A 27888-nucleotide genomic window follows, 5' to 3' on the forward strand; every position below is an offset into this window, starting at 1 on the left:
TAAAATATTATGTTCATTATTAATCTAGTGTGATGTTTAAAATGAAGTCCATGAATACTTACAAATGACATAGTGAATGATGATGAAATATTCTTATTAGTTGGATTGTCAAGATGAACATCGAATTATCTGGATAGAATATCACTAATAGATCCTACTTATACGATAAGTATGGTTGATCTTGTGGGTATTAGTGTGGCGACACTAACAAATAGTGGGTGCTCTTTGGAGAAAGACGTCACTGAATTGATCCGTATGAATCTCTGAATGGTATTATACCTAAATGTCAATCAAGTTGATTCGTGTCATGGTTGTATAAGTGATCCATTGACCTGAAACACCAAGGACATCTTGTGAATGGACGACTACATTTTGACTACGACTTAAGAGTTTCTAATCTTGGGATTCAAACAAATCATTGCTTGGATGTAATAAGAAGTTCACGGAGATGATTGAGTCATCAAGACGGGATCATTCACCCTTAGTATAAGAGAAGATTGACCCAAGGAAGTCAAGGCAAAAAGTCCCTGGCCCGAGTAGTGAGTATATTGGAGACGGCATTCTCCAATGATCCACGTTACGCATCAAAACTAATAGCATGAGGGAGTAGGGTTTGACAATCAACCATACCCTAAGTCATTTGAGAGTCTCACGCAGATGATGAATTATACATATACGATAGCCGATGATGGTAAAGGTTCCATGAGAGAGTTTAAACACTACTTGGTTGGAATCTTGTAGAGCACGTGGTGTAGCTTGGCATCCCATCGGCTTAGAATTTTAACCTATCAATTGGGTTAAATCAATCCTTAGTTAATTAATAATATTGGCCAATAATTTTTATTGGGCCACTTAAGTTATTAACTAGAATGTTACATAGGCATAGAGGGTCACATGCATAAGATCATAAGGGCATTGATGAATGTATTTTACTTTACGGGTTTTTGAGAAAAACGTAAGTAAAATATAAACAGGGAAAGGGACTCATTTCAAGCCCCTAGGCCAGCCAGATTTGAGATCCCCCCTTTCTCCACTCTGATCTCTTCTCTACTCCACTAAGGAGAGTGTATTCATGGTGAGAAGATCTTCAAGATTTTCAAGGAGAGTTGAAGAAGAAAAAGAAGTAGATATCCAAGTGCCAATTGATCGGGTAGATTCTAGAGGTCGGGCACATGAACAGCTTCATAACGATCTCAACGAGAGGAGGTCAAGGGTGGAAAAAATTTCCCAAAAGGTACATTTGATGTTTTGATTTTAAAGATATATTATAAATCGATTCATATTCTTACGCACCATGGAAACCATGTTTTCGATGGTTGAACCAAGGCACATAACCTAAGACTATCATCTATCACTTTAGGCTCTCCACCATTCTAGGAATGGCGCCAATATCTATTATCTGGTGGGGATGATGTTACAAACATGCGAGAAAGATCTGACATTTTGACGATTTGGTGTATGCTTCTTGTGATGAATTATCTACACATGCTAGAAAAGTAACTTATTCATGGGTTATGTCAGTACTTCATCTATATATTGATTTAGTAATTAATAAGGTTAGCCAAAATATGGTCTTGGGCCATTTAATTTATTATTTTGGGACAAAAATAGGTATGAATAGGAAGGGGATCCAATTTTAGGTGCCCATGCTATCTAGATTTGGGTATCCTCCCTTGTCTTATCCCTTTTTTAGAACCCCTTTTTTTCTAGGATTGAAGAATATTAAGAGCAGATCCATATCCCCTCAATCCCATGCTTACTTTTAGAAGCTAAACACATGAATGAGCTCAAGAAACTCTTTTAGGGAAATAAGTTAGAACAGATAAGTTCCATATAGGGTGATGTAATAATCTTTTGTTTATAAATGCCAATTCGTAATTTATTTTCCTCATTCAGTTTCATGACATAAAATTTCAATTAACCAATCAAAGCCATATAATCCAACATATAGTTCAATAAATATCTAGAATGTATCTAGCCCCACTCATATCATAAGTATGGTCAACCTTGTAACCATTAGTGTGGAGAAACACTGATTTATAGTGTGCGCCCTTTGATAAGCTCAAATATTAGGATTTTAATTTTTCATTGGTATATCTGAGTTTAATTAATAAAAAATAAACATGTTCTCAATAAATGAGGAGTATGAATTGTCTCAGCAGGAAATATTTATTAAGGATTTATTAGTATTTGAATAGCGATTAGTGAGATGATTATATATATATATATATAAAGTTACAAGAAAATCCATGGTAAGATAGTGATAAGTAGTAATATAATTAATATGACTATAGTAGATATCAGTTATTCATGATAATAATTTTAGAAGATCAAGCCAGTGCAAGGATGTTGTTCAAATAACAAGAAGAATGCACGTGAGTGACGTAAAGAAAGAGTTGTATAAGGGGAATCCTGAGTGAAATGATGACGAGATATTGATGTGAAAATGGTTGGCCAGGATTGAAGGGTATAAAAATGTAATGCGATAGCGGAACAATAAATTTGATTTATGCGAAGGATGATACTGAGAAGAACCAATGTAAGGGGAAGATACTTATTATAGATCCTTATGTTTTGCTAGGATCAAGGAGACTTGCGAGTGCATATAAGCTCCCCTTCTTATTTTTTGCCTCTTCTCACGTACCAAGGACACCAAGAAACACCTTCATGGATCTCAGACTACGGATTAATGATGAATTGGTCAAGGATCTATGCCTCTACTTTTATATCAAAGGGCATGGATGAAAAAATACGTTGAAAACAAAACTACCTTCTATATTTTAGCTCTATCCAGTTTTGGATCGGATATCAAGCTTTAAAGTCAGAGAAATCTTGGGCATTGATTGTGATTCCATGTTTGAGTATTGTGATTGTTGGGTTCTAGAAGCCTATATCTGGATGAAGATTTCAAAATAATCCGCAGCAGAAGTCTTGAGCTAAATCGTATGGCATCATTAACATCATTGAAACGAAGTACCTCAACATGTATCACATCCATGAATTGTTGGATTTTCGAGCAAGACGAGTTGAGCTTCTCAAGTGTGAAGCCTCTAGATCTATCCATGCAGTTGCCGACACGTTGGATCTCCTCCTTCTCATTGACGAGCCTCGTTCAATCTTTGTCGTCATCATTATGTTGTCCCAATCACATCGAGAGTGGAGATGAGTCGTGGGGAGAAGGCAAAAGAAGGAGAAGTCCCTGAAGATTTTTGGTCTGGGTGAATTTTATTCAGAGCCTTCCCCTATTTATACTAAGTGGGTATTTTTCATAAAAATCCTTAAAACTTAGTATATCTTTCGACGCCAAATACCATTTGCGTGTGCCCTCTAGGCCCATGTATGAGTCTAGGTAATGACTCCAAAAGCCCAATCACCTTTATTGGTTTTCCAAAGTAATTAACTATATCATCATATGGATTAATTAATGTCAGATCAATTTAATCCAATTTATGAGGGTGTGAAGTTACACCTCATGTTCTTGAAGATACAGAGGGGTGCATATCGACTCACTGTTGGAAGTTGTTCATCATTGGTTATCGTGTAGGTTTAGTCCCTCATCCACTTGACGCTTCTAGGAAAACAAAAGGAATCTTTAATTTTGAAATCCCTAATCGGTCATCCGAGTTAGTAATGATGTATTTGGAAATCATCGGAGAACTCTTCTCTAATATTTCACCGCCTTGGCCAAGGACTTCATTGCATCATCTTCCTTGAGATGTCACCTCTTATACCAAGGGTGGATGATCCCCATCTTGACCATGCAATCATCTTCATGAACTTATTGGTGCAGCCGAATTAACATAATTTAGAATTCCATGTTTAGGAACATGTACATCATGGTCAAAGTACAATTGTTTGCCCACAAGACGTCTTTAGTGTCTCTCGTCTAAGGACCACATACACAACCGTGACATGAATAAACTTGATTGACATTTTAGTATGATCCCATTGATTGATTCGTTCGAATCCATTCAGTGAGCTCTTTCCACTAAAGAGCACCCATTATCTATCCCTAGTGTCTCCGCACTAATGGCTATGGGACCGGCCATACTCATCATATGAGGGAGGCTAGATAGTGATATTCTATTCGAATAATTTGATGTCCTTCTCAAAAATCCTTTGAATAGGAATATTTAAAACACATGCTTAAAGACTACTGATCTCCGTATTACTATTTCATCATAATTCACTAAGTCAGATCATTTATTCATGGAATTCATTATAATCATCACATGTGCACTATCAGGAATATGTTTTATTAATGAACATGGAATGAGATTTGGAATGTGTGATTAGCATGCTTGCTGGCCACATATATTTCCATCAATCTCCCACTTGGACAAAAGCCAATCACTTTTAGTAAACAAACCCTTTGTATTGATGCTGAAAATACATTGAACTAATGGCTCTATCAAGGGATCTGATATACTGTTGGTCAATGGAACACTTCCATTATGTAATATCCTACTAAAAAGGATCTTCCTAATGAAGTGAAGTGTCTTAGCAAGTTTTCAAACTTCAAATGAGACCTAAACTCTTTCACTTTTGTAACAGCACCAGTGGTGTCACAGAACAATCGAATAATATTTATGATCAAATATGAATCCAAAGTTAGTGATGAACATTTCAAACATGCTATCTCCTTTGGAGAATTCAACTACAGTGATGTACTACATTCTCTCATTTTCAAGTTTTAAGTTGACCAACTTGGAACCTTTCCAATAGGTTAGACTTCCATACTATATAAGCAAACTTCAAATGTAGATTTTCTATTATTTGAACATCATTGAAAAGATCAATTTTATGTAACCCTTGACTTTCTATCCATCTTCTTCATGAACTAAAATATTTTATTTTGTCTTCTCAAGACATTAAGGTTATATCACATATTGTTTTAGTGCTCATAACAATTAGAGCTTGGACCACTTTAGGGTTCACACATAGAATGATGTTCATGATTAATCTTATTATCATGGTACCATGAGCCTCTCTGAGAGCTCTCCATCCCAAAATTTATTTTAATGATGATATCTATATTTATGGACTTGGATAATAGTGATAACCTTCTTGACCTATCTCCATAGATCCATATTCTCAATACATAGGTTACTTCTCCAAACTCCTTTCCTTCATGGAGAATATATTTGATAGTCATTCTTTTATCAATTATAACATTCCTCAATCATATTCAATTAGTAGAATGTACTCTACATAAATAATATGATAATTATGATTGCATTTGTGTTCCCACTAGTCGTCATGTATACTCGCATGGCTCATTCTCATTCTCAATGAAGACAAGAGATTTGATCACTCTATCAAAACTCATATTCTAAATTCATAATGTGTGCTTCAGTCTATAATTTTATTCTGGAAGCTTTCACACTTGGATGTATAATTTTAGGTTGTATCAAATACACTTTCATCCATTTTTTAGATTCCATAATCTTAGTGTGCTTCAATGGCGAGAACGGTTATGGTGGACTTTATCATGGCAGCACCTAATCTTTATCAAAAGATTCATTTACTCATAATGGGTATCATACCCTTCAGAGTGTCGACCAAGTTCCAAACTTGGTTGAGGTGTGTGGACCAAATTTCAGAATCCATTTGTTCTTGCTCATTTCAAAAGTTAGAATAGACTCTTCATATGTTAGAGATCACCATCTCTTATATAGATTATTTTGACATAACTCAAAATCATGATATCCAACATTAAGATTGAGTTATCTAGTACTTTCTACCAAACATACAAACTTCTTCGGTATACTTTTGAACAAGCTTAAGACTAAGTATTCATCAAATAAGGTTATGATATTTTAGATCTAGAATTCCTCCTACGACTACTTTAGCTCCCACTATCTTCTCATAGAAGATATGTGTCTTTCAACAGGACAATCCTTAGCCATCAAAACACTTTTGTTCCTTAGGATGGTAAAAGCAGTATCCAAAATTTCTAATTTGGATACCCATAAAATCCATGTCTCATAGTCCTCAACTCCATCTTATCTGAGTCAAGCCTCATCTTATGGGCTTCATTCTCTTTTCACAACTCTTATGGATTATAATTCACAGATTTAATGGATAACAAGTTTAGCATTCATGCAACTGAAATGAGTGCATGTACCCATGGGTTCATAAGAAGTCTTAAGTTGCTCATCATGGATTCCACTATGTCCGACCAAGTGTGAATCCACCTCTTTGATGAACCATTCATCTCATAAGTAAGAGGATTACTAAGTTGAGATAGGTAACATTATCATGCATGAAATATGTGAACTTCCTACTCAAGTATTAATCCCTTTGATCTCATTGAAAATTTTTAACACTCTTTCAGGTATATCAACATATACATGGGGTACATCTCGATGAATTGACAATAACATATTATCGGCATGTTACCCACTTTGCAAGTCTGGATACATAGGTACTTTACCTAACAGGTACTATTAGCATATAACATATGATTAAAACTCAAATGCACTAAGTATGCATCCCATGCATCTTAAGTTCTCTACATTTTTCCAATGCTATGTATGCTCATAAAGATGAGCTTTCTTCACATAGTTCTTGCTGTTGTTAGGAGAAATATCACTTTGAGATAGCGATAACAATGATCCACTAGAATTATTCCCTTCCTATCGGTGCGAAAGTAATCAATTTATTTCTCAAATAAATGGAACAACTATTCTTCTAAATAGTTAAGGAATATCCAAATTTATTCATAATAGATGTGATGTTCTTCTTCATGCTAGGAACATGATTATTTTCCAAAGATACCCTATCTCCCAAGTGAAACTTGAGATTCACTATCCATATATGATCATCGTAACCTTTACGATACTTCCTAGCCTCACCTTCATGTTTCCTTTTACTCAACTATCTTCCACGTTTTAAGAAATTAAAACAACCTTATGTTTCAACTTGATTTGAGCGATCTTAACGAGTTACTACACATAGTTTCAACGTATTTTCATCCTTATGTTACTACAATCCAAAAGTACAATTAAGTATTTTAACCATTACTATCGTGCATTTATGATCATTTCAGTGAAAATAAACGTATAAAATACATGGAATTATTACTAAAAATAGCATGATATTCATGATTATCAGTGATCCTCCATTTTTTGCTTTTAATTTGTACATTTTCATATTATAATAGCTATAGAACCTATCATTTCTATAAAAATTTATCAATAGACACAAAAGGATCCATATCTGCTCAAAAAATACACCCTCAGAATTATGTCACCGGTTGCCCCTCCTTCCCCCATTCTTTTTAAATGTTATTACCTCTTGGTGAGATCAAAACATTTAGATGTGAGAAATTTGTATGATTCATGATGAGTTGTTTGAGGAATCGAATGGCTGTATATTCAATTTCAAGCATTGTGATTATATCATCATTCAAGTTTGTTTTAAAACTTTCTTCATATTCATTTTATTTTCCCATGTAAATCATTTCATATTTTTAGATCATGTCCAAGAACCATATAATCATAATAATTTAGGAATGCAAAGTGTTAAGGCGTCTTAGACTGTAGGCCATCTTTGGACCAGTACCCCTATATTTACCCTATGATATATTTATATCAATAAAGTGAATAAGGGCACAACCTAATATCAAAGGAAGCCTGTCCTGGATATAAGATGTATGGAATAACTGAACTTTATTTGGAGGTTAAATATTACATATACTAGTTGGATTAGAGTGCATCACAAAGGGAGATATTAGTTGCATTCTAGGTCATGGCAACGTTTATATTAATATGGTTAGAATAACGAAACATTACTTCAGACAATTAAAGGTGGGAAATTATTCATGTAAAAGCCGGAGGTGATATATCATTTGCATTTTCCCTAAATTTCTAGGTCATTGAAATGTTTTGTTGATCATATTCATACAAGCGAAGGGAAGGGATACTAGAGAATAGAGAGACTTCCAGTAGTGTCCAGCGCGGTTGTCGTCACACCAACCATTATATTGGCGAGGCGGCGGAAGAAAGCCACCTGTAGTTGTTCGTCGATTTCTCAATGGCGGAATCGGTCACCGGAGGATCTGGGAAGATGGAAGGCAAGGATGCCGCCGAGGCAACGGGGCCTGCCGTCGGAGCGATCGCGCCCGGGCGCAGTTGGGCCGACGAGGCCGAGGAAGAGGAGAAAGCAGAGGCGTCTGCATCTGAGCAGAAGTTGGACGAAGTGAAGAGATTGGAAGCCCTTAAGATTGCCGAGGACAAGGCTGGTGATGAGGCGAAGACCAGACACGGCGAAGGTCTCGACGAGCCCGAGGACTCCGCTATCAAGGCTGTAAGTATTTCTCATTTTCCTTGATCTTCAGCGATGCTCGCCTTTTCTAGGGCTTTGGTGGCTTCCGGGTCTTAGTAGACTACAATACGATGCCCTTAATGTTGTCATGATCGCTGAAAAACCAAGATTTCGTCCTCAGATTCAAAAAGTTCTGGGATTTACTTTGAATTATCTCATTTGGGCATTGCCCTCGGATGCAATTCAGGTAACGTCAGGAGACACAGTCTACACGTCGGCCCTGACATTCGAGGATTTGAGATTATCCGACGAATTGATTCAAGGGTTGTACGTCGAGATGGGGTTCAAGCGTCCCAGCAAGATCCAGGCCGTTAGCCTGCCGATGATCCTTACCCCGCCTCACAAGAATCTTGTCGCCCAAGCCCACAATGGCAGCGGGAAAACCACCTGTTTCGTTCTAGGAATGTTGAGCCGAGTCGATCCTCAGAAGAAGCTACCTCAGGCGCTGTGCATCTGCCCAACACGAGAACTAGCTCAGCAGGCTAGTTTCTCTTCTCCTGCAATTCTCTCCCGCAGTCTTTGTCTGGCCAGGTCTAATACTCTTTAAATCAAATATAATTACAGAATGAGGCTGTGCTCTTGAAGATGGGGAAGTTCACGGGAATCACTTCCGTCTGCGCCATTCCCACGGATTCTGCGCACTACGTCCCGATCGCAAAGCGCGCGCCAGTCACCGAACAAGTGGTGATCGGCACTCCGGGCACGATCAAGAAGTGGATGTCAGCCAAGAAGTTGAGCACGCGAGAGATGAAGATCTTGGTGTTTGATGAAGCAGACCACATGCTGGCCGAGGTGCGGAGCCTCTGATCGTCGCTTGAATACGGACGTGTAGTTTCTTCCTCACCTCTCAAGGACCCGGTTGATTTTAACGTCGCAGGATGGATTTCGGGATGACTCTGAGAGAATAATGAAGGAGATTCAGAGGAGCAGTCCCAGCTGTCAGGTTTGGGAATGAAGAATTCGATTAATTCCATAGTTTTTTCTGTAGCCTGTATGAACTGGGGGGACAAAAAATCCTTTTTTTTTTTTGCTCTTTAGGTGCTGTTGTTCTCGGCGACCTTCAACGAGACGGTGAAGGCGTTCGTGTCGAGGGCGGTGAGGGACGCGAACCAGCTGTACGTGAAGAAGGAAGAGCTGACGCTGGAGATGGTGAAGCAGTACCAGGTGCGGTGCCCGGACGAGCTGGCGAAGATGAGCGTGATCAAGGACAAGATCTTCGAGTTTGGGGAGAGAGTGGGTCAGACCATCATCTTCGTTCGAACGAGGAACAGCGCCGGAACGCTGCACAGGACCTTGCTCGGCGAGGGCTACGAGTGCACCTCCATCCAGGGCGCCATCGAGCAGTCCGACAGGGACAAGATCATCAGGGAGTTCAAGGACGGCCTCACCAAGGTCCTCATCACCACCGATCTCCTCGCCCGAGGCTTCGACCAGGCCCAGGTCGGCCCACTTCCCTCCTACTCTTTTTTAATCTTTTCTTCAGAATCGAGCAGTAGAAAGTAGACGAATTCTAGTGGATGGACCGGAGAAACAGGAAGAAACTTCCACACCCCCTTTCACTTGCGATTGGAAGAAGCACCAAGGTCTTAGATATATACAATTATACATAGAGACAGAGACAGAGATAGAAATAAAGATAGATATAGATATTGGAATAGAGATAGAGATAGAGATAGGACTGCAGACAGAGATTGAGACGGAGACAGAGACAGAGACATGGAAAGAGATAGAGATAGAGGTAAAGATAGAGATAAAGACAGAGATAGAGATGTGGATAGAGATGGAGAATATGATCCACGAACGAACACTTGTTCTCTCTATCTCTCCTTCCTTTGCTTGGCATCATCTGATTGACATCTTGATCAGGTCAACTTGGTGGTCAACTATGATCTCCCGGTGAAGCACGACACCCCCAGCGAGCCGGATTACGAGGTGTACCTGCACAGAATCGGCCGGACGGGCCGCTTCGGTCGCAAGGGTGAGACGAGTTTTGATTTCTAGCGCATGTCTGAATGCGGCCGGAAACACTGTTATATACTATTCAAATTGTTGTTGAGTTGATTGAATCGTGAAAAAAATTGTTGTTGTTTGGCGGCAGGGGCCGTCTTCAACCTGATTTGCACTGACCGAGACAAGATGATCATGGAGAAGATCGAGCGGCACTTTGCGCACGTCGTCCCCGAGGTAAAAAAGGAAAAACAACCCGCATCGTTCGTTAGTTATTGGATCTCGGATTGATGACAATAGGCGATGGGCCTCTTTTCAACCGTAGGTGCCAAACTGGGAGAGCGAGGAGGACTTCAAGGCCGCCCTCCATGGGGCCGGCTTGCTGTGAACGCTCGATGATGATCATAATCTTGATGACGACGATGGAGAACACCATGGACGAAGAGGCGTGCTTTATTATGGGTTTGCCTGTTGTTTTTTTTTTGTTTATTGACGTGAGCTTTTTCGGCCTACGAGCTGGCGGATTCCTTAATCTGCATACATGATATATGCATTTGCCCGTGTCACCGTTGCTCTTGCATGCGTCTCCGAGAGGGAACTTCGTCAACTCTGACTTCTGCGCCCGACCGCATTGATCTTTTACGCACGTTGTTGACCTTCTTCTCCAGCCCAGCGTCCCTAGTTCCCAAGCAGACGGAACCGCAAGGAGAAATAATATTATAATTAGTATTACACACAGCAAGCAATAGTAATCTTAGTAAATTTTTTTGCTCAAAAAAAAATAATGTACAGCAAGCACTCTGTTTCTGCAGTGTGCGTTGCTTCTAGACATTTGGTTCCGCCTTTTGACGCGGAATAAAAAATTGAGGGGCCGATCCATCCTGATGATGATGATGAGGATGATGATGGGTATGGTGGTGGAGGGCGCTAGAGGTGGGCGCAGTCGGCGGGGGCGATGCCGAGCCTGGAGCGGTCGACGTCGTAGACGACGAGGAAGTTCTGCTGCAGGTAGTTGCCGAGGATGGCGAAGGAGGAGGAGGTCGGGGTGGGGAGCATGGCCAGGCAGACCACCTCCGCTTCTCCCTCTCCGCCCAACGTGACGAAGTAGTTGTCGTGGGGGACGCGCCACTCCGCGCCGTCGGCGAAGACGATGACCAGATCCGGCAGCTCCACCCGGGCCGCTCCGGCCACGTCGAAGCAGGGGCTCAGCACCGGCAAGCCCTCCACCACGGGGTACCGCACCTGCTCCAGGACCGCCCTCTGGATGGCTCGGTAGGCCTGCTCGGGCAAGTAGCTCAGCGTGCTCCCCGAGTCGAGGATGGTCCCGCCGCCGCCGCCGTCCGCGCGCAGCGCCCAGACCTCCGGCGCGACGTCGAGGAGGCGCCCCCCGACCTTGACCCCCCGGACGTCCACGTAGTAGAAGGTGTCGCTCTTGTTGGCCGCGAAGGCGGTGAAGTTGAAGCCCGGGCGAGCCAGTAGCCGCCTGTCCTCGCCGAAGACGAGCCTGCTGCTCACGGAGAGGTCGCTGTCCCGGGGGACGAAGCAGTAGGAGAAGACGCCGCCGTAGACGGGGCGGAGCTGCGAGAAGAAGGAGAGCGGCCCCCTGCCCAGCCCCAGCAGCCCCCCCGCCCCGCGGAAGAGCCCCCGGTTTCGGCGCCCGCACCCGAACACCACGCCCTCCACGCGCCGCTGGCGCGGCCGCGTCTCCGCCCCGCCGGCCGTGAGGTTGACCGTGAAGGTCTCCAGCGCGAGGTCGCCGCTGGTGTTGGAGCGGTCGCCGTACGAGTAGGCGTAGGCGCAGCTCCCGTTCCCGCTGCGAGGGGCCGAGGAGGAGACGAGGGCGCAGAGGGGGTCGTCGCAGCGAACGGGCTGGTAAGAAGAGGAGAGCGCGGGGTCGTACAGCGGGCCGTGCTGCTCGAAGCAGTCGTCGCAGGGCGCGCACTGGAGCCAGTTGAGGTCGCTGCCGGTGTCCAGGATGACGGAGAAGTGCCTGGCCGGCGTCCCCACGAACACGTCCGCCATGTACTCGCCGGAACCCAGGGAGACCCCCGACTCCAGCCTCGCCATCGCCAGCCCCGACTCCTCCTTCTCTTCCTTCTCCTGAGCCATGGCTCGTCGGGGGACGAGCCCGAGCCCGAGCCCGCGCTTCTTCCTCGTCCCCCTCGTCTGGCCGAGGCTTCGGTGGACCGTCTGGAGCCGGAGCCGGTCGCGGGCCGCCGACTCGGCCGCCTCCTCCGACGGCCGCCTCAGATGGAATCTCAGAGGCGGGGTCGGCGCGACGCCGGCGCGGTCGCAGCCCGCGCCGCCGAGGCGGTCGAGGGACCAGGCCGAGGCCGCCAGAAGCCGGAGGAGGAGCCCGACGACGATGACGACGACGAAGGACCGCGGACCGGCCATGGTCGGAGAATTAGATTGAGTGCACGAAGAAGAAGAAGAAGAAGAAGAAGAAAATATATTGCCGTCTTTGAGTATAGACCGCCAAGCAAGAAATACTGGCTAACCCGAGAGAGGGACGCGCTTCCTAACGATTAAATAAACTCGAATTATGGCTGTTTAGAAGCACGTAGTTGAATGGGTCAGAAATGTTGACTTTTACCCACCCTTCAGAAACCCGTTTTGAGATCTCGTGTCTAGTCTCGCTTTGCGTCCCCAGTTTCACACCGGGGAGGGGTTAAAAACAATTCAAGTCTTTACCGAGGGACAAAAGCGAAAAGTTTTGAATTTTGTGAAATATTATTGAGTTTTGTTCTTCGTGAAGGAAAATATGGGGGTTTCTCTCCCTCTTCTTCGTTTGACCTAGCGCTCGCTTCTGTACTCTCGAGATCACTCTCGAGATCGCCATGGCGGCGTCGGCCAGAGCAGTTCTCCGGGCCAGTGGCCGGAGCGCGGATAGATGGAGCATTTGCCTGTTTGAGGCGTTTGGTGGAAGACGATGCCCTTTCTCTAGCTGCGCGATCTCGCCTTCGTTCCCTGCGCCGGCGCTCTCTTCTCTGCCGATCACCTCTCCCTCTTGCGAGCAAAGTCCGGGCCTCGTTGTTCCCTCTGGACCATATTTGGTCGAGGGATCCATGGAGCTCATGGCGGTACCCAAGAAGAAGGTATGCCCTGAATTACCTCGTTCCATTCATTTCAAATCTCCGCCTCTGTTACCTTGACGCCTATCTCTTCTTTTTTGTAAATTATTCCCTTGAAATACCTCGGCTCTTGCAACCCATTCTGTGCGCTCGTAGATTTAGTTGTATTCTATTATGAAAAAAAAAGTGTTTGATCTTGGACTCAAAAAAAAAAGTGTTGTTCCCTCCGACTCTCCCATACATTGCATTCTCGTTTTTATTCTCCTGGGAGCAACTTGGTGAGGAAGCTTATTCTCAAATTCGCTAGCCCATGGATTCGAGAATGACGGATGAATTGATTCTGTAAGCCCATAATTATTATACAATTATACAGTATCAGGGGATTTTCCCATGTTTGACGCTGATTCATGCGTGTAATGTTAGGCTCCGTCCATGCTTTCCCCGTTTTTTTTCCGAGTACACCAGGATAATTGAGAAACTTTGTTCTAATTCATCTTGGGAAGTTTTTTTCGAGGAATTCGACTCTGCGGCGGCTTAACGCAGCTTGTTGCACTATGAATTCAATCGCTGGCAGTTTGTGCTTCTTACCTTTTATTTTGCTAGACATGTTTTGTTCTCTCGAAACGCAGGTATCACCGTATAAAAGAGGCCTCAGAAATGGTCCCAAAGCCTTAAAACCTGTCCCGGTGATCGTACGTTGCAAGTAAGTTCTTTTCTTTTTGTCGCAAATGATCGCGCGCTCTTCATCAATTTCATTGGTAGTTAGGAGCATCATGTTCAGTGGCATCTTATTCGTGATCCTCTACTTATTTCCTTTTTTTCCACAGATTAGATCGAGATTATTTGGTCTTCCCTCGTCTCTGATAGCTCTTTCCGTGTGCATTCCCAAGACGGAAGAGTTTTATTTATATTCGTGAGAGAGAGAGAGTAAATCATTTACATCCTTTTGATGTGTCTAATACATGGCAAAAATAGGGCCGTGTTGTCCCACATTGCTCAAACTAATCACACGGAGAGGAAATACAGTGCAAAGCGAAAGCGTTTTGCTGAAGATGAGACATCAAACTTACACGAGCCACTGAACATTGTGGGATGTAAATATAAAATTGAGAGCGGAAGATTGTTGGGCGTCTGCTGAAATCGTCGCATACAACATAATTTTGTTCCGGGCCCATGTTTTCTTGCATATTGATGCCGAATTGAACTTTTGCCAAGATGGGTTTTGACGCTCTCTTATTTGGGTGGAGTACAGGAGCTGTGGGCGCGTCAAGCTTCCTCATTTCTACTGCTGCAGCGGAGACAGGCGTTCTCCTGGCGAAGGCCCAACTACTTGACTGCCACCTCTCTCTAATATCTCTCTCTATCTCTCTCTCTCTCTCCCTCTCTCTATGTGTCCGTCTGTTCATGACTCTTGACATTTAGAGAATTAGCTATGAGCTTGGCATGGCCAATTTGACATTTTGACCCAATTTTTCATGACCCGCGGGCCCAGAAAACTTAACCGCGGGTCAACCTCTCCAAACTGGGGGTACACCTGTCTTCAACCTTTCCCCCCACGTCGTCTCTCTTCGTAGCCGCCGTTTCGCGCCGACTCCCTTCGTCTTGGGAAGAAAGTGCCCTCTGCCTCCCCACCATTTTCTCGTCTCCTCGCCTGTCCTTGCTCTTCTTCTTTCATCCGGAAGAGGTAAAAATCTCGCTGATTTCTCCAGTTTTTTCTCGATTCGGCTTCTTGTTGTGTTGCGTGGATACCCTTTTCGGTGTTCGGGCAACTCCGCCGTCTCCGATGTCCGCGTCGCTTTCTCAATTTCAGGGCAAGAAAGCTAAGGACGGGCGACGCGCGAACAGGGGTAGAGAACTCTCTCTTGCCTTGTAATTTTTTGTCAGCGTCTTAGGTTCTTCTTCCGCTCCTCCGACGGCGGCGGGCCGTCGCGTATGGGATTCTTCGAGGCGTCGATCCTCCACCATGCCGGCGCCGTGCTGGGGCTCACCTGGGCCCTCTCCTACTTCGGCCGCTGCCACCCCTTCGTCTATCTCCTCTGCCTCGCTTACCTCTACTTGGTATTCGCGAGGATTTCCCCCCAATCGGCTACCAATCTTGATAATCCTCTTTTCTTGGCTGATTTTTTGTTGTCTGGGATTCTCGATCCAGGTCCACGAGCACTACATCAAAAGGCTGAGGAGGAGGCTGCAGTTTGAAGAAAGGAATCGCGCCAGCCGGAGGAGGGTATCTCTCTTTTCCTGCGTTCTTCTTCTCCCGCATCTTCTTGATCCCCGTTCTCTTCTGATCTCGACCCTTTTATTGTTCGCCGTTAATTCAGCTTCATTTCGTGTTGTGTCTTACACTTTTCCAGCTTCTTTCAGACGCAGAGTCGCTGCGATGGCTGAATCATGCGGTCGAGAAGGTCTGGCCGATATGCATGGAGCAACTATCCTCTCAGCGGTTCCTCTTGCCCATCATACCTTGGTTTCTCGACAAGTACAAACCCTGGACCGCGGTTAGAATTCTCACCCAGCCCGTCGTTCCTTCTTTTTCACTTGTGCACAGTTTCAGCAGTAGCTCGCTTTTTCGCTTTCAATTTGCAGAAGAAGGCAGTCATGCACGATCTTTACCTAGGCAGGAGCCCGCCAATGTTCACGGACATCAGAATCGTCCATCCCTCAACGGACGACGATCACCTGGTCTCCATTCTTGTCCTCTTCTCTTGCGAACTTTGGAAGATGGGATTCTCTCCTCTCTCATCATGTCACGAGACCTTCCCAACCCTCGCAGGTGCTGGAACTGGGCATGAATTTCCTCGCTGCAGATGACGTGAGGGCAATACTCGCCGTGAAGCTGCGCAAACGGCTGGGTTTTGGCGTCTGGACCAAGTTGCATGTTACGGGCATCCATGTCGAGGGAAGGGTGAGCAATCCCTCCATCATCGGCATTCTGTCTTTCTTTGTATCAATCTCATCGTCGATCGCAGGTGTTAGTGGGCGTCAAGTTTCTTCGCCAGTGGCCCTTCATCGGTCGCCTGCGTCTTTGCTTCGTCGATCCTCCCTTCTTCCAGGCGACTGTGAAGCCCATCTTCAGCCATGGCGTCGATGTCACCGAGATCCCCGGCATCTCCGGCTGGGTGGTAAGCCAATCCGCCTCTCCCTTCTCTCTTTCTCTGCTCCATCCACGACTGACATCTCTTCCCGCTCAATTGCTCGTCTGAACCTCTTCAGGATAAGCTCATGGCCGCGGCTTTTTCAGAGACGCTGGTCGAGGTCTCAAGCTCGCCGTCTCCCTCCCTTCCTCTTCCTTCAGGATTAGCTGACGATCTTCTTGTTCCCGCAGCCCAACATGCTGGTCGTGGACGTGGAGAAGCTCGTCGAATCACAACCCCAAGGTACGCCGGGTTTCGCCCTTGCTTTCCTTCTCTGGTATCTGGGTCACCGCCGATTTCACCCCGTGATTGTTCAGAAGCGGACTGGTTCACGGTGGACGAGAGGCGCGCCTTAGCCTACGCCAGAGTGGAGATCCTCGAAGGAGCCGACATGAAGCCGTCGGATCCCAACGGTTGGTCTTTGCCAAAACTCTTTCCACCCGCATGATTGATTATCAAGCATCCGAGATGGAATGAACGGATGATGATATAACGGGGATGTTCTTCCTGGATGATTATGATGATTAGGCCTGGCCGACCCCTACGTGAAAGGCCATCTCGGGCCGTGCCGGTTCCAGACGAACGTCCAGCGCAAGACGTTGGCGCCGAGATGGTTGGAGGTCTTCAAGATCCCCATCACCTCCTGGGACGCCGCCCTGCTCCGCCTCGACGTCTTCGACAAGGACTACATCTTCGACGACTCCATGGGGTTCTCTCCCTTCTTCTTCTTTCTCCCCTGCGGCATGGAATTCTCTTTTTTTGACCTCTCTTTCCTTGTCCCGCCGACCAGGTCCTGCTCGGTGAACACGGCGGAGCTCCGGGGCGGGCGGAGGCACGATCTGTGGCTGACTCTGCGGGAGGTGAAGATGGGCCGGCTGCATCTCGCCGTGACGATCGTCGAGGACGGCGACGCGGCCCAAGCCAAGGTGAGTAAGCCGCAAGGAAGACATCGCTGTGACGTTCCTCTTGCCCTGACGCAGAGAGAGTTGGGCAGGAAGATCCTCCTGCGGAGGGCGAAGGCGGAGACGTGTTCGAGCGCCTGGACATCCAAGGGCAGCAGGAGGAGGGAATTTTTGTCCACCGGCCGGGGCTCGGCTGCGATTCCCACAGATGGGAGCCGAGGCGCGGCAGGAAGAGCCGGCACAGCGCGGAGCTCCAAGGAGAGGCCGTCGCGTTGGTCTCTCCCAGCCGCGACAGCCCGGCGGGGAGCAGCTCTCTGCAGTCGGGCGAGGCGAGCAGCGGCGACGAAGACGAGTCCCCCCGCGAGCACAAGGCCCATCGCAAGCTGGAGAAGATCCAGAGGGGGCTGAAGAAGATGGGAGATCTTCTCGTCAAGAGCCCGCGGGAATCCCCGGGCGCGCCGTCCGTGGGGGAGTCGGAGGGGGGCGCCGCCGGCAACGAGACCAAGTCCAAGGGCCGCCGGGACTCGGCGATCGGCGCCCTCAAACAGGTCGGCAGCTCGGCGCAGAGCAATCTGAGGAAGGTGTTGAGCAAGAGGGCCTCCTCCAAGAAGGCGCCTCGTCCCAAGGACGGCGCCCCCTCCGACGAGGCCACATCTGCCGACCTCGACTTGCCCCTCTCTCCGCCGCCCGCTCCCGGCGTCGTCCCCGCCGCTGGACACCTCTCTCCGCCGCCCACTGCCGGCGTCGTCGCCGCCGCGGTTGGGCCAGTCTCTCCTAGACCTCCGCGCGCGAATGATCAGGGCACGGAGCAGCCTTGCCCTCCGTCGGAGGGTCCAAGCGCGGTTGGGGCCGCTTCTCTACCCGCCGGCGGGAGCTTCGACGGCATCCCACCGTCTGTGACATTCCACCAAAGCGATCGCCCCAGTCTGTGACATTCTCCCTGTACTTGTCTTTCTTTTTTGGAGGCCGCAAATAGAGTACATTTTGAGGCGTGCTTGCCTTGCGTTCATGTGTTCATGTGTCGTGTTTATTCATGAATTATTTATTGTTAAAATAGGGAGTTGGATAAAATCCTAATTTGCATTAATTGATAGTTTTGGGATCATACTTTTGTAGAGGCTATTCCAGCGCATGGACTAGAATCTTTCATAAAGTCTAGCCACGACTACACATGGTCGTTCGGTTCGTTCTATGCGAATGTGTGTGGATTGTGCGTTATACGAACAGAACAAAATTGAATTCACACAGACCCGTGTGCGGTTCAGATTGTGCAATTTTTTAAAAAAGTTTTTAAAACCCACACTGAATTCTTCCCTCTCTCCTTAGGCTCTCAGTCTCTCGTCGGCCGTCGCTACCCTATTCCCGTCTCTCTCTGTCTCTCTACTCTCCAGTCTCTGCTCTCGCCAGACTCGCTGCTCCGGAGCTGGATTCGGATGAGGAGCATAGTGGAGGCAGAAATAGGAATCAGATTTTTTTTGGATTTCTAAGGTTTTGGTATGTTTTTTTTTATTTCAGTTCGTGTTAGAATATTGGTTGCTGTGAGATGTTTTTCTTTTTTGAATTCAGTTTGTGTTTTTTAATTTTTAAGTACCCACTCTCTCTCTACCTATGTATCTCATGTTTTTTCAATTCGATGCCTTTTTTTGGGCATCTTTTGATCCACCCCCATCTCACTGAAGATGCATGTACATGTCTCGGTTGCTCTTCTGTTTGTGGAATTAATTCACCCTTCTGATGTAGTGATTGGGTTTGTCTTGTGTGTCGAAAAAGTAATTGGGCTTGTGATATAGGGATACTGCCGATGGTTACCTGTTAAGTAGGGATACAGGGCATCGATTACGATGATCATGATATCTCTTCATCATTATCATCGTCCATCTATCCATCACCAATTCATCAATATCATATTCATTCCTCGAAGACATTGTTTCATTTAATCGTGACATTAAGCCTTACAATACCATCATAATGCCTAGCACCTCCACACTATGAGCGCAGGAACCGGACGGCTTGTGTTACTACACAGGATAGGAGGAATATGAATGAGATGAACAATTGATACATGTATTGAGAAAAACAAATGAGAAGATTATTGAAAATTGCTGACTAGGAGAGATGATCGACTAGAGATTTTTTGAGGTGGACCCATTTACGGTCAGACTCCCAATGACTCATTAGGATCAACTAGACGTCGATGAAGTGAGGGACATGACGTGTCCAGTGGCGTCCATGACCTCTATTGAAAAATGACCTAATGGTTACCACAAGAAAACCCTACCTCTCGACAAAAGCTGGCTAATCCTAATAAATCGTCGATAGAATCCAGGCAGCGAAGCGAGTAGCGAAAGACAGCACTGGAAGAAGTAATAATACCACAATTTAAAAGAAGGGTAAACGACGGTACCTGATGGGTCGAGACCAGAAGTCCGTGGCAAAGGGTTATCGGACAGGTGTTATCTGACGTCGTTGACGAAGGATCAGGCGTAGGCAACGTCCCCCGCGCATGGGGCGCGTGAAGGGTGCGCGGAGCGCCAACGCGCGCGCGGAGGGCGTGGAGTGCACCCGACGCGCGCGGAGCGTGCGCGACTCGAGGCTTGGATGGCAACGACAACGATCAGGATCAGTTGAGGACCGTAACAAGCTCAGGAGGGCGTGGCGCCAAATGGGGGCGCGCAGGCGACTGGGCGTGGCCGTGCGGGCAGGGCTGTGCGTGGCACGCAGCATGCGCACGGACCGAACCGTGCGTGGGCATGCAGGCGTGTGCACAGACAGGGCCGAGTACGACGCACGGCGAGTGCGCGGCAGGACGAGCGGGCTGGTGTGCGAGCAGGGGCACGCAGGTGGGCTCGCGGGTGGTGTGTGGGCACGGGGCGTGCAGGCGGGCGTGCAGGCGAGCGCACAGGCGGGCGCGCAGGCTCTGGGCGTGCAGGCAGGCTCGTGGGCATGGGAATGCGCAGGTTGGGCGCAAGGGCGCAAGGGCGCAGGAGCGCAGGGCACGTGGGTGCGGGGGGCACGCGATCATGGGGTGAGTGGGCGCAGGTGCACACAGATGCAGGAGTAACAAGGCATTGGGCGGCGGCGGCCATGTCGATGGTTGTGGCAGCGGCAACAGCGGCGTCGGTGGCAACAGAAGAAGGCGAACACAGGCTCCAGGATTCTTCAAGAATGGCCTTTCTTGGATGATTTCTTGAACAACAACAACCAAGAACGGGCGTTCTTGGTGGTGAAGAAGAAACTACGATACCAGCGGGCGAGGGCGACGTTCCACGGTAATCTCGTCGTGGAGAGGAGGCCACAATCCCACGATCTAACGAAGATGACTATCTACTGGACTAATGGAAAACTAGGAAAGAAAATTCAACTTCAACTTTCAATTTTCACATACTCTCTAAATCTTCCATTGGGCATACCGTCTCTTTATAAAGGGGGGGAGGATGCCCAAGTCGAGCCGAAACAGGGAAAACCGTCTCGCAATGTGGTTTCCCCCGAAATGTACATCAAACCAACGGAAAATAAAATGATAGCAGACGAGCCCAAACATGGCGGCCAAATCCGAATTGTTTAGAAAATCAAAACTCAAGAAAATAAATCTTAGCTCAAAGTCATTGATGGTGTCGAGTACTCGAACGAAGGTCGCGGACGTTGGATCGAGCTGTGAGACGAGGTTTGTGTGTTCTGTGGCTTGGTCAATGTGATGATCCCCCATCATCCAGTTGTGTTGAGTCAATACCGCAGTTGTTCAGCCAGTGATGTTTGGATCAAGCAGATATCTTCTAAGCAAATACATGTAGGGTCGAGAGATATGAGATGGGTGCTGGACTTGAGGGACCGAAAAAAGTTTAATCTTTCAAATATTTTTGGCTAAGAAATGGACCCAGAAATCAGTGAAATAATTTATTATTCACTCTGTTGCCCGTTCTCATTAATATTTGGTTCGAGATTAGCATATTAAATTGAACGATGAACTGAACACCCCTGTGATTCTCTTTAGTCGTCGTTGTAATTTGTCTCAACCTACTTGGAGACACCTTAAGAAGATAAGACGCATAGTTGAATTATGAATCGTTATCACGTATCAAGTGATACCATTGTAGACTCGTACCTGAATATAGTTTGAGGTCCTTTCTTTCAAACAGACTGAGATGCTGAAGTTCTCAGAAATATGTGAACCTAGATATTATCTCCACATTGCACTTAGAATCCAGAAATTTGTGAACCCAGGATTTGTCCCCTATAAATGCAATGAACTAGATTTGAGAGAACCAATGGCTTCTTCGGATCGTTTATATATGAGAGGCACATAGAATGAAGTTTTTTATCTTGATCAAAGGGAACACGAGCAAACTCATGATTGACTTCATCATTTGATTTGAGATCTATGCTGTGAAACATTCACATGATCTGCAACTCATTAATTGATTTATTATCTATTTTGTTTCTATGGCAAGTAAGATTTGTGACCTTGTTGATTAGCCATAAATGTTCAAGATTGCCATACAAACGACATAATATCTTCATTATTGAATGGATTTTTGAATGGAGTGAACGACTAAAAGGTTCAGTAACACCAGAATCACTTCATTCTTGAATTAATTTTTCATTTCATCTCTTCAAGTGTAATGTATATGAAACATGCTTTTTTCCTTGATGCTTTCACTGATTCATGAATGGGCCTTTAGAGCTTTGGATGATATAAGCAGGAAGTCTTCTCTGGGAATCTGTACATTTTTATTCCTTTTTGAGTAGCATCATCTCTATGTTTTTGGCCTGCAAACACAAAGAATTTAGAATGAACAAACTTTTGCTGTCATTAGTTGTCTGGATATTGGTCCAATGCAACACTCCAAATGAATTATCCATGAACATTTTGTCAATATCATAGCCATTCCTCCAAGACATTGTTTCATTTAATCTAACCATTTCCAAGACATTTAATTTTGATATTTAAATTTTACTTCCTGTTGCCTGTTCAAATACATGACGGCAAAGTGAGCAGCTTTAAGATGCATGTTTCTAGTGGAATGCATAATATGACTTTGTGCATTGGCTGCATAGGCTATATCTGTTGTAGTATGAGCAAAAGCTAAATTTACCCATTAATCTTTTTGTAAACTAACATATCATCAGCTTCCACTCCTTCCTCAATCCTGAGTTTATGATTGGAATTTATTGCTCAATGTTTCACTCAAGAAAGCAATAACATAGTTTTGTTATCAAAGGAAATATAAGACGGGAAATATGAAATTTCAATGCATGGAAAATTTTTCGAGTGGCTAAAAATTGTCCTCTAATTAAATGACAAAACTGTTGGATGAAGTATATGTTTCTGATGGAATTTTTTAGATAAAACAGTTGTAGTTTTCTGTATAACCCTTGTTGAGGTTGATAGTAATTATGAGTGGGAGATTGTGTGATGTGGCCTACATGTACAACATGGTATCTTACTGCATGTGGTGTGAATGGCTTTTTATTTCCAATTGACCCAAGTCGTTAAATACTAAAATTAACCAAAATTGTGGTTTAAAATTTTCACTGTCTCGCTTTTTGATTCATGATGATAATCATGCATTTGTCTCACCGATTTTTTTCCTCTGCACGGTAGCTTCCAAAAAAAAGTAATCAACGCACAAAGACACTTTCGAGACAAAGCTCTCCACAGTGTTCTCTGTCTTCCCCATAACGATAAGAGCAATTCCTGAATTTGCCTCGGATGTATTTTATAAGGTTGGTAGATATGTGAAAAATGAGACACACATGGGAGAATCTTTTTGTTAGTTAATTTTCATATATTTCATTTATTTTGCTTCTATATTTACCTAGAGGAGGAAGACTCTACATTTCAACATTGTAGTTGTCATATATTTCATATATTTTAATTCAAGACTCTGCTTTAATATTTCTACATTATAATTGCACTTCAAACTTTGTCTCAAATTTAGGATGCCTAGAGCACCTCTCTCGCATGATTCTGGTTCCTTGAAAGCTCTGCATCATCCGAAGGGAATGCTGGCCACAGCGAAAAAGAAGAAAAAGAGAAAGAATGAATGCGCTGCACGGATACACTACATAGAGGTGGCGCCAAAGGTTTTCTTGTGCAATCTTTGTGCGACTCGTACGCGGGGTCATGCTATGATAGTAGAGAAAAATAAGTATAGTTGCAGTTCGGTCCTATGGCTACAGTTGCTAAATGTTCAGCTTAAAGAGTATAACAAGTTGAAGGCTCAAGAAAGCATCTCTTATAACCAACCCTCTGTGGCGAACATCTTTGAACGAAAAGGTAATGAAAAATTGTACTTCACCAGCCGCAGGTCGGAAATGACAAAAGAAGAGCTTGTACATTTCATTTGTCTGTCGGCCTCACCGTGGAACATTATATGTAAGAAATACTGCATACAACTGCTTCGATACATTGCAGTGGAGGAGATATCCATTCCATCGACAAGGGTTGTGAAGGAAAAAACTTTCAAGCTTTATATTGAGTTGAAGAGCGGTATTTGTGACCGATTAGAGAGTGTCGATAGACTGGCCATCACTCTAGATCGTTGGACTTCTGCAAATTAAATCTCATTTATAGGTCTCACCGTTCATTGGGTAGACACGGAATGGAAAATGTGTGAATGTGTCCTCGCTCTACGCTAGTTGGAGGGATCGCACACTAGGGGATGCTTGGGACAGATTGTGTTGGAGGTTCTTGCAGAATTTAAGTTGAGAGCGAATGTATGCGCTATTACGACAGACAATGCTTCGAATAACACAACAATGATGGAGATATTAGAACAGGAGTTGCAGCCACTGAATGCCCATTTCACGGCAAAGGGTCATTCTTGTGTATTATGCATGTGATCAACTTAGTTATACAGGCTGGATTGAAGGCGCTCAATGTCGTCGACTATGGGCCTGAGTCAAGTCATTGATGAATGTACTCTTTAGTGGAAAGAGTTCATTGAAGTAGACCTCATAAACCTTGATGATGTGTTGGATGCAGAGGAGTCCGATCCTCCTTCTATTTCTTTAGGGGATGTTGTTTGGCGCCTAAGAGAGGTGGTCTTCGCTATACGAGGATCATCGAGTATTGATATGCGTATGGAGGTGTTGCGTTAGTGGAAGAAGACGGGTATCATATAATGTGCATTTTAGATTCAAAATCTCGTACTTTCCTTCTTGAATATCTGATTGCTTTTATCACCATAACATGTCAGGTTACTTACCCCGCATTAGCATTGGTGGCTAAGGAATTTCTAGCAGTTCAAGCGATGAGAGCTGCGTGTGAGAGTCTATTCTCAAAAGGGTGTTGTGTAGTCAACTACAGGTGATCAAGGCTCACGATAGAGAGCGTCGAAGTCTTGATGATGTTGAAGTCATGGTACAACAACGATTATTTGAGAGCAGAAGAGGACGATGACGACGATGATGATGATGAGCCATTCTCCATGCGTGTGAATGCACCCACCAGTTAGACTCTCAATATATTGTCTTCATCTTATGACATATACTTTGCTATTGTTCTTTGACTGCTGTATTGAACTATCTGTTTATTTACACATTGAGAACTCTGTTATTGCTCCTTGACTTGGTGAACAAAAATCATGATGATGGTGGTAGTAAAATCTTTCATTTTTTCACGACGCAGATTACTTGTCTAACACAAGATACCAGCGATGAAGATGGAAGAAGACCGCGAGCTAGATGTGAGACTCCTCTAGCATTCCTATGCAAAACTAATCCTCCATCCGGTGTCAAGAATACTCTATAGCTACTGTGTCTTGGATTATTCCTCACTCATCTTTCTCACATATTTGGATCTGTATTTTTGAATTTTAAATGAGTCATGACCCTCATATCTCTTTTCCATTTTTACTAATGCTTGTTTGGTTAGCACATCATCGATCACGTTGAGAGCACCAATCTAGCACAACGTCGCAATCCGGTAAGGGTAGTATAAAAATTTTATTTTATGAAATGAGAACACGACTACCCTATCTAATGCATGGTGGGCCTATACGTGGTGATGATAAACTGTCCAATTTTGCAGCTATTATGTCTCCTTTTTTTGAAAAATATGCTTTATTGATTTCAGATGGTGATGTGTGGACTCAAGTGATGACATGCGACCTTGTACTCGTCACGATTTGACAAAATCACCAAGAAACGTCAAGTTTATTTCTGCAATGGACAAAATGGACAAAATCACCAAGAATTCATTGTCCAATTATTCTTGTTACACATCAGTAGTAATCGGATGACCAGATTAAGGTTTGATGATTAACAATACCCTAAGTCATTTGGGAGTTCTCGCACAGATGATTAATTATGCTTATATGGTAACATATGATAGTAGTTCAGACACTGCTCTGTATCTGCTAGAGCATGAGGTGTATTTTGGGACCCTATGGGCTGGAAACTTAACTTATTGGTTGGTGAAATTGATCATTAGGTAATTAATGTATATGTTAATATAGTTAATTAATAAGGTTTGATAATAATTATTGGGCCACTAAGTATGATATATGGTCCTAGAGGATCACACACATAAGGTTGTATGGGGATTGGTGGGTGTACTCTTACTTAAGGTTGTATGGATTTTTATGAAAATTTGAAGTAACAATAGAGGAGGGCCACTCATTTTAGGCACCCAGGTGATTGAGAGTTGGGCCCCCATTTCTTCTTCTCAGTTTTTGTATTCATCCAATAAGAGAGTCTTTAGGGTGAGAAGATCTACACGAACTTAAATAAGATTTGGTGAAGAACAAATGGAGATCGAAAAACAATTTGATCACGTGAATACATCTGGAGGCAGGACACGTGAACGGTTTCAGAAAAATCTGCAAGGGAGCAAGTCAAGGGTAGAACAAGTTCCCCACAAGTCACACCTGATGTAGGATTCCTTAAATATTGATTTGTATCGATCATAACTTTTGTTAAATAGAAAACAGTTTCTACCCTTAAATCAATGCACTTGAACCCAATAATATATGTCTTAAGTATCCCTCAAATAAGAATATTATGGCAGCATCATAATACACCAAATAATGACACGTATAAATTGATTTTCATTACAAATAACCCACAAGAATAAATATTTATTTTGATGAACTTAATCATGATATAGATGCATGACAAGCTTGAAAACTATAGAATATCATACAATCATCTTGAAAGTATGCCGTGATTAATTTCTGATAAATGGATGCCAAGACAACATAACTTAGTAAAATTCTTGATGATGGGTTGTAGATGATACAACCTGAGGGTTATTTATCTAAATAAGTCCCAAACAAGTTGTGAAAATGTCAAAGATCCATTTAAGAATCAAATAAATCCTTTCAAGGTGGAAAATTGGTTTTGAAAAATTAATAAACTGTATATATTTCTAAGAATGAATGTAAGATGTGTTTACAAAAAATTACTCAAAACATGATATTTTTTCATAATCATTTATATAGATGACATTATGCTCATTGGGTGTGATGTGTGGGTTTTTTCCTCAGAAAATATGTGGTCGTGAAAGAACCTGCCTATGGTGGACTTTTGAAAAGCAGCCTATGTATTAATAATTAAAACCTAAATAAATATATTAAGGAGTTTTTTATGACTAGCAAATTGTTTGACTTGTATGTATTATAAAGATGAGATAAGGAGTTTTATATATAAGGAGTACTATTTTAAAAATATTAATGATAAAGGATGTTTATTGTCTTATAAAGGTTTCATCAAAAGGACCACCATATACTTGGCGATAGAAGGTGAATACATTTCCAAGGTGAAGGTGTGGCTGATGAATTAAAATGCCAACCCTGGAATTGTTGAGTGATATTAATGGTACCATTACATGAACAAAAGAACTAGGGTCTCATGAAAAGTTAAAGAACCTTACAAGTAACTTTAATTGGAGAAGGGATATTATTGACAAAGGTGCTATCATGGACGAAGAGAGTTTTGTCACCAAATATATAGTAGACCCACTAATGATACCATTGGCTCAACGTTATGTGGGAATCATGTGAAATGTTCTGACCTTATTGATTGATAGTGATTGGATTTGTTCCAACTAGGATATTAAAATTTGAATAATATGGCTTATGATCCAATCACAGATCCATGTAAATTTTTTTTAATTGATTTATATTAATTAAATTCATATAATTAATGTGGATTTTTCATAATTTATTAAATATATTATTATAAAGCGATAACTGAGTTATGTTGAGATCATTTTATAATGGTAGATTTTACAAAAACACATATTGCAAATGTTATTATTTATTAGATACTTAAGAAGAATATCAAATTATATAGATTGAGTCACACTACCTACACCCACTCATCATGTGGAGACACAAAAGATATATATTGGGTGTTCTATGTGTTTTTGTGAATTATTCTATACAAAAATATTGATGGCTCTAAACCTTATTATGAAGAAGAGGGATTCAATTCATTGTTGTGTTGGTAGTTCTGTGGCTGAAAGACATCTTGAGGATGTTAAGTTGTACTTTTACAATGCCA

At 43.9% G+C, this 27888-nt stretch overlaps 4 protein-coding genes across 6 annotated transcripts; 3 read left to right on the plus strand and 1 right to left on the minus strand.

Moving 5' to 3' along the window:
- Positions 1 to 7931: 7931 nt before the first annotated feature.
- Positions 7932 to 10841, plus strand: LOS4 (P-loop containing nucleoside triphosphate hydrolases superfamily protein). The gene is made up of 8 exons (XM_078589675.1): positions 7932 to 8310; positions 8516 to 8809; positions 8893 to 9120; positions 9206 to 9271; positions 9367 to 9768; positions 10195 to 10306; positions 10427 to 10512; positions 10601 to 10841. The coding sequence occupies exons 1-8, from the start codon at positions 8038 to 8040 to the stop codon at positions 10661 to 10663; spliced, it is 1524 nt and encodes a 507-aa protein (XP_078445801.1). The 5' UTR covers positions 7932 to 8037; the 3' UTR covers positions 10664 to 10841.
- A 177-nt stretch (positions 10842 to 11018) lies between these two features.
- Positions 11019 to 12758, minus strand: LOC144714875 (aspartic proteinase nepenthesin-1-like). The gene has a single exon (XM_078589676.1). The coding sequence runs from the start codon at positions 12670 to 12672 to the stop codon at positions 11203 to 11205; it is 1470 nt and encodes a 489-aa protein (XP_078445802.1). The 5' UTR covers positions 12673 to 12758; the 3' UTR covers positions 11019 to 11202.
- Positions 12759 to 13029: 271 nt separating this feature from the next.
- LOC144714876 (uncharacterized) lies at positions 13030 to 14813 on the plus strand. The gene is made up of 3 exons (XM_078589677.1): positions 13030 to 13373; positions 13979 to 14052; positions 14602 to 14813. The coding sequence occupies exons 1-3, from the start codon at positions 13116 to 13118 to the stop codon at positions 14681 to 14683; spliced, it is 414 nt and encodes a 137-aa protein (XP_078445803.1). The 5' UTR covers positions 13030 to 13115; the 3' UTR covers positions 14684 to 14813.
- Positions 14814 to 14898: 85 nt separating this feature from the next.
- Positions 14899 to 18391, plus strand: LOC144714873 (C2 domain-containing protein At1g53590-like). 3 transcript variants are annotated; one of them, XM_078589673.1, is made up of 13 exons: positions 14899 to 15033; positions 15160 to 15407; positions 15499 to 15573; positions 15701 to 15844; positions 15933 to 16028; positions 16120 to 16251; positions 16316 to 16468; positions 16560 to 16601; positions 16672 to 16723; positions 16798 to 16893; positions 17009 to 17189; positions 17271 to 17406; positions 17475 to 18391. In XM_078589673.1, the coding sequence occupies exons 2-13, from the start codon at positions 15282 to 15284 to the stop codon at positions 18312 to 18314; spliced, it is 2073 nt and encodes a 690-aa protein (XP_078445799.1). In that variant the 5' UTR covers positions 14899 to 15033; positions 15160 to 15281; the 3' UTR covers positions 18315 to 18391. The 3 variants fall into 3 exon arrangements, with proteins under 3 accessions (XP_078445799.1, XP_078445798.1, XP_078445800.1); XM_078589672.1 differs by having other exon boundaries at positions 14960 to 15407; XM_078589674.1 differs by lacking the exon at positions 14899 to 15033 and having other exon boundaries at positions 15340 to 15407; positions 15711 to 15844.
- Positions 18392 to 27888: the final 9497 nt, after the last annotated feature.

Source organism: Wolffia australiana, chromosome 18 (assembly GCF_029677425.1).
Source record: "Wolffia australiana isolate 7733 chromosome 18, ASM2967742v1".
Lineage (NCBI taxonomy): Eukaryota > Viridiplantae > Streptophyta > Magnoliopsida > Alismatales > Araceae > Wolffia > Wolffia australiana.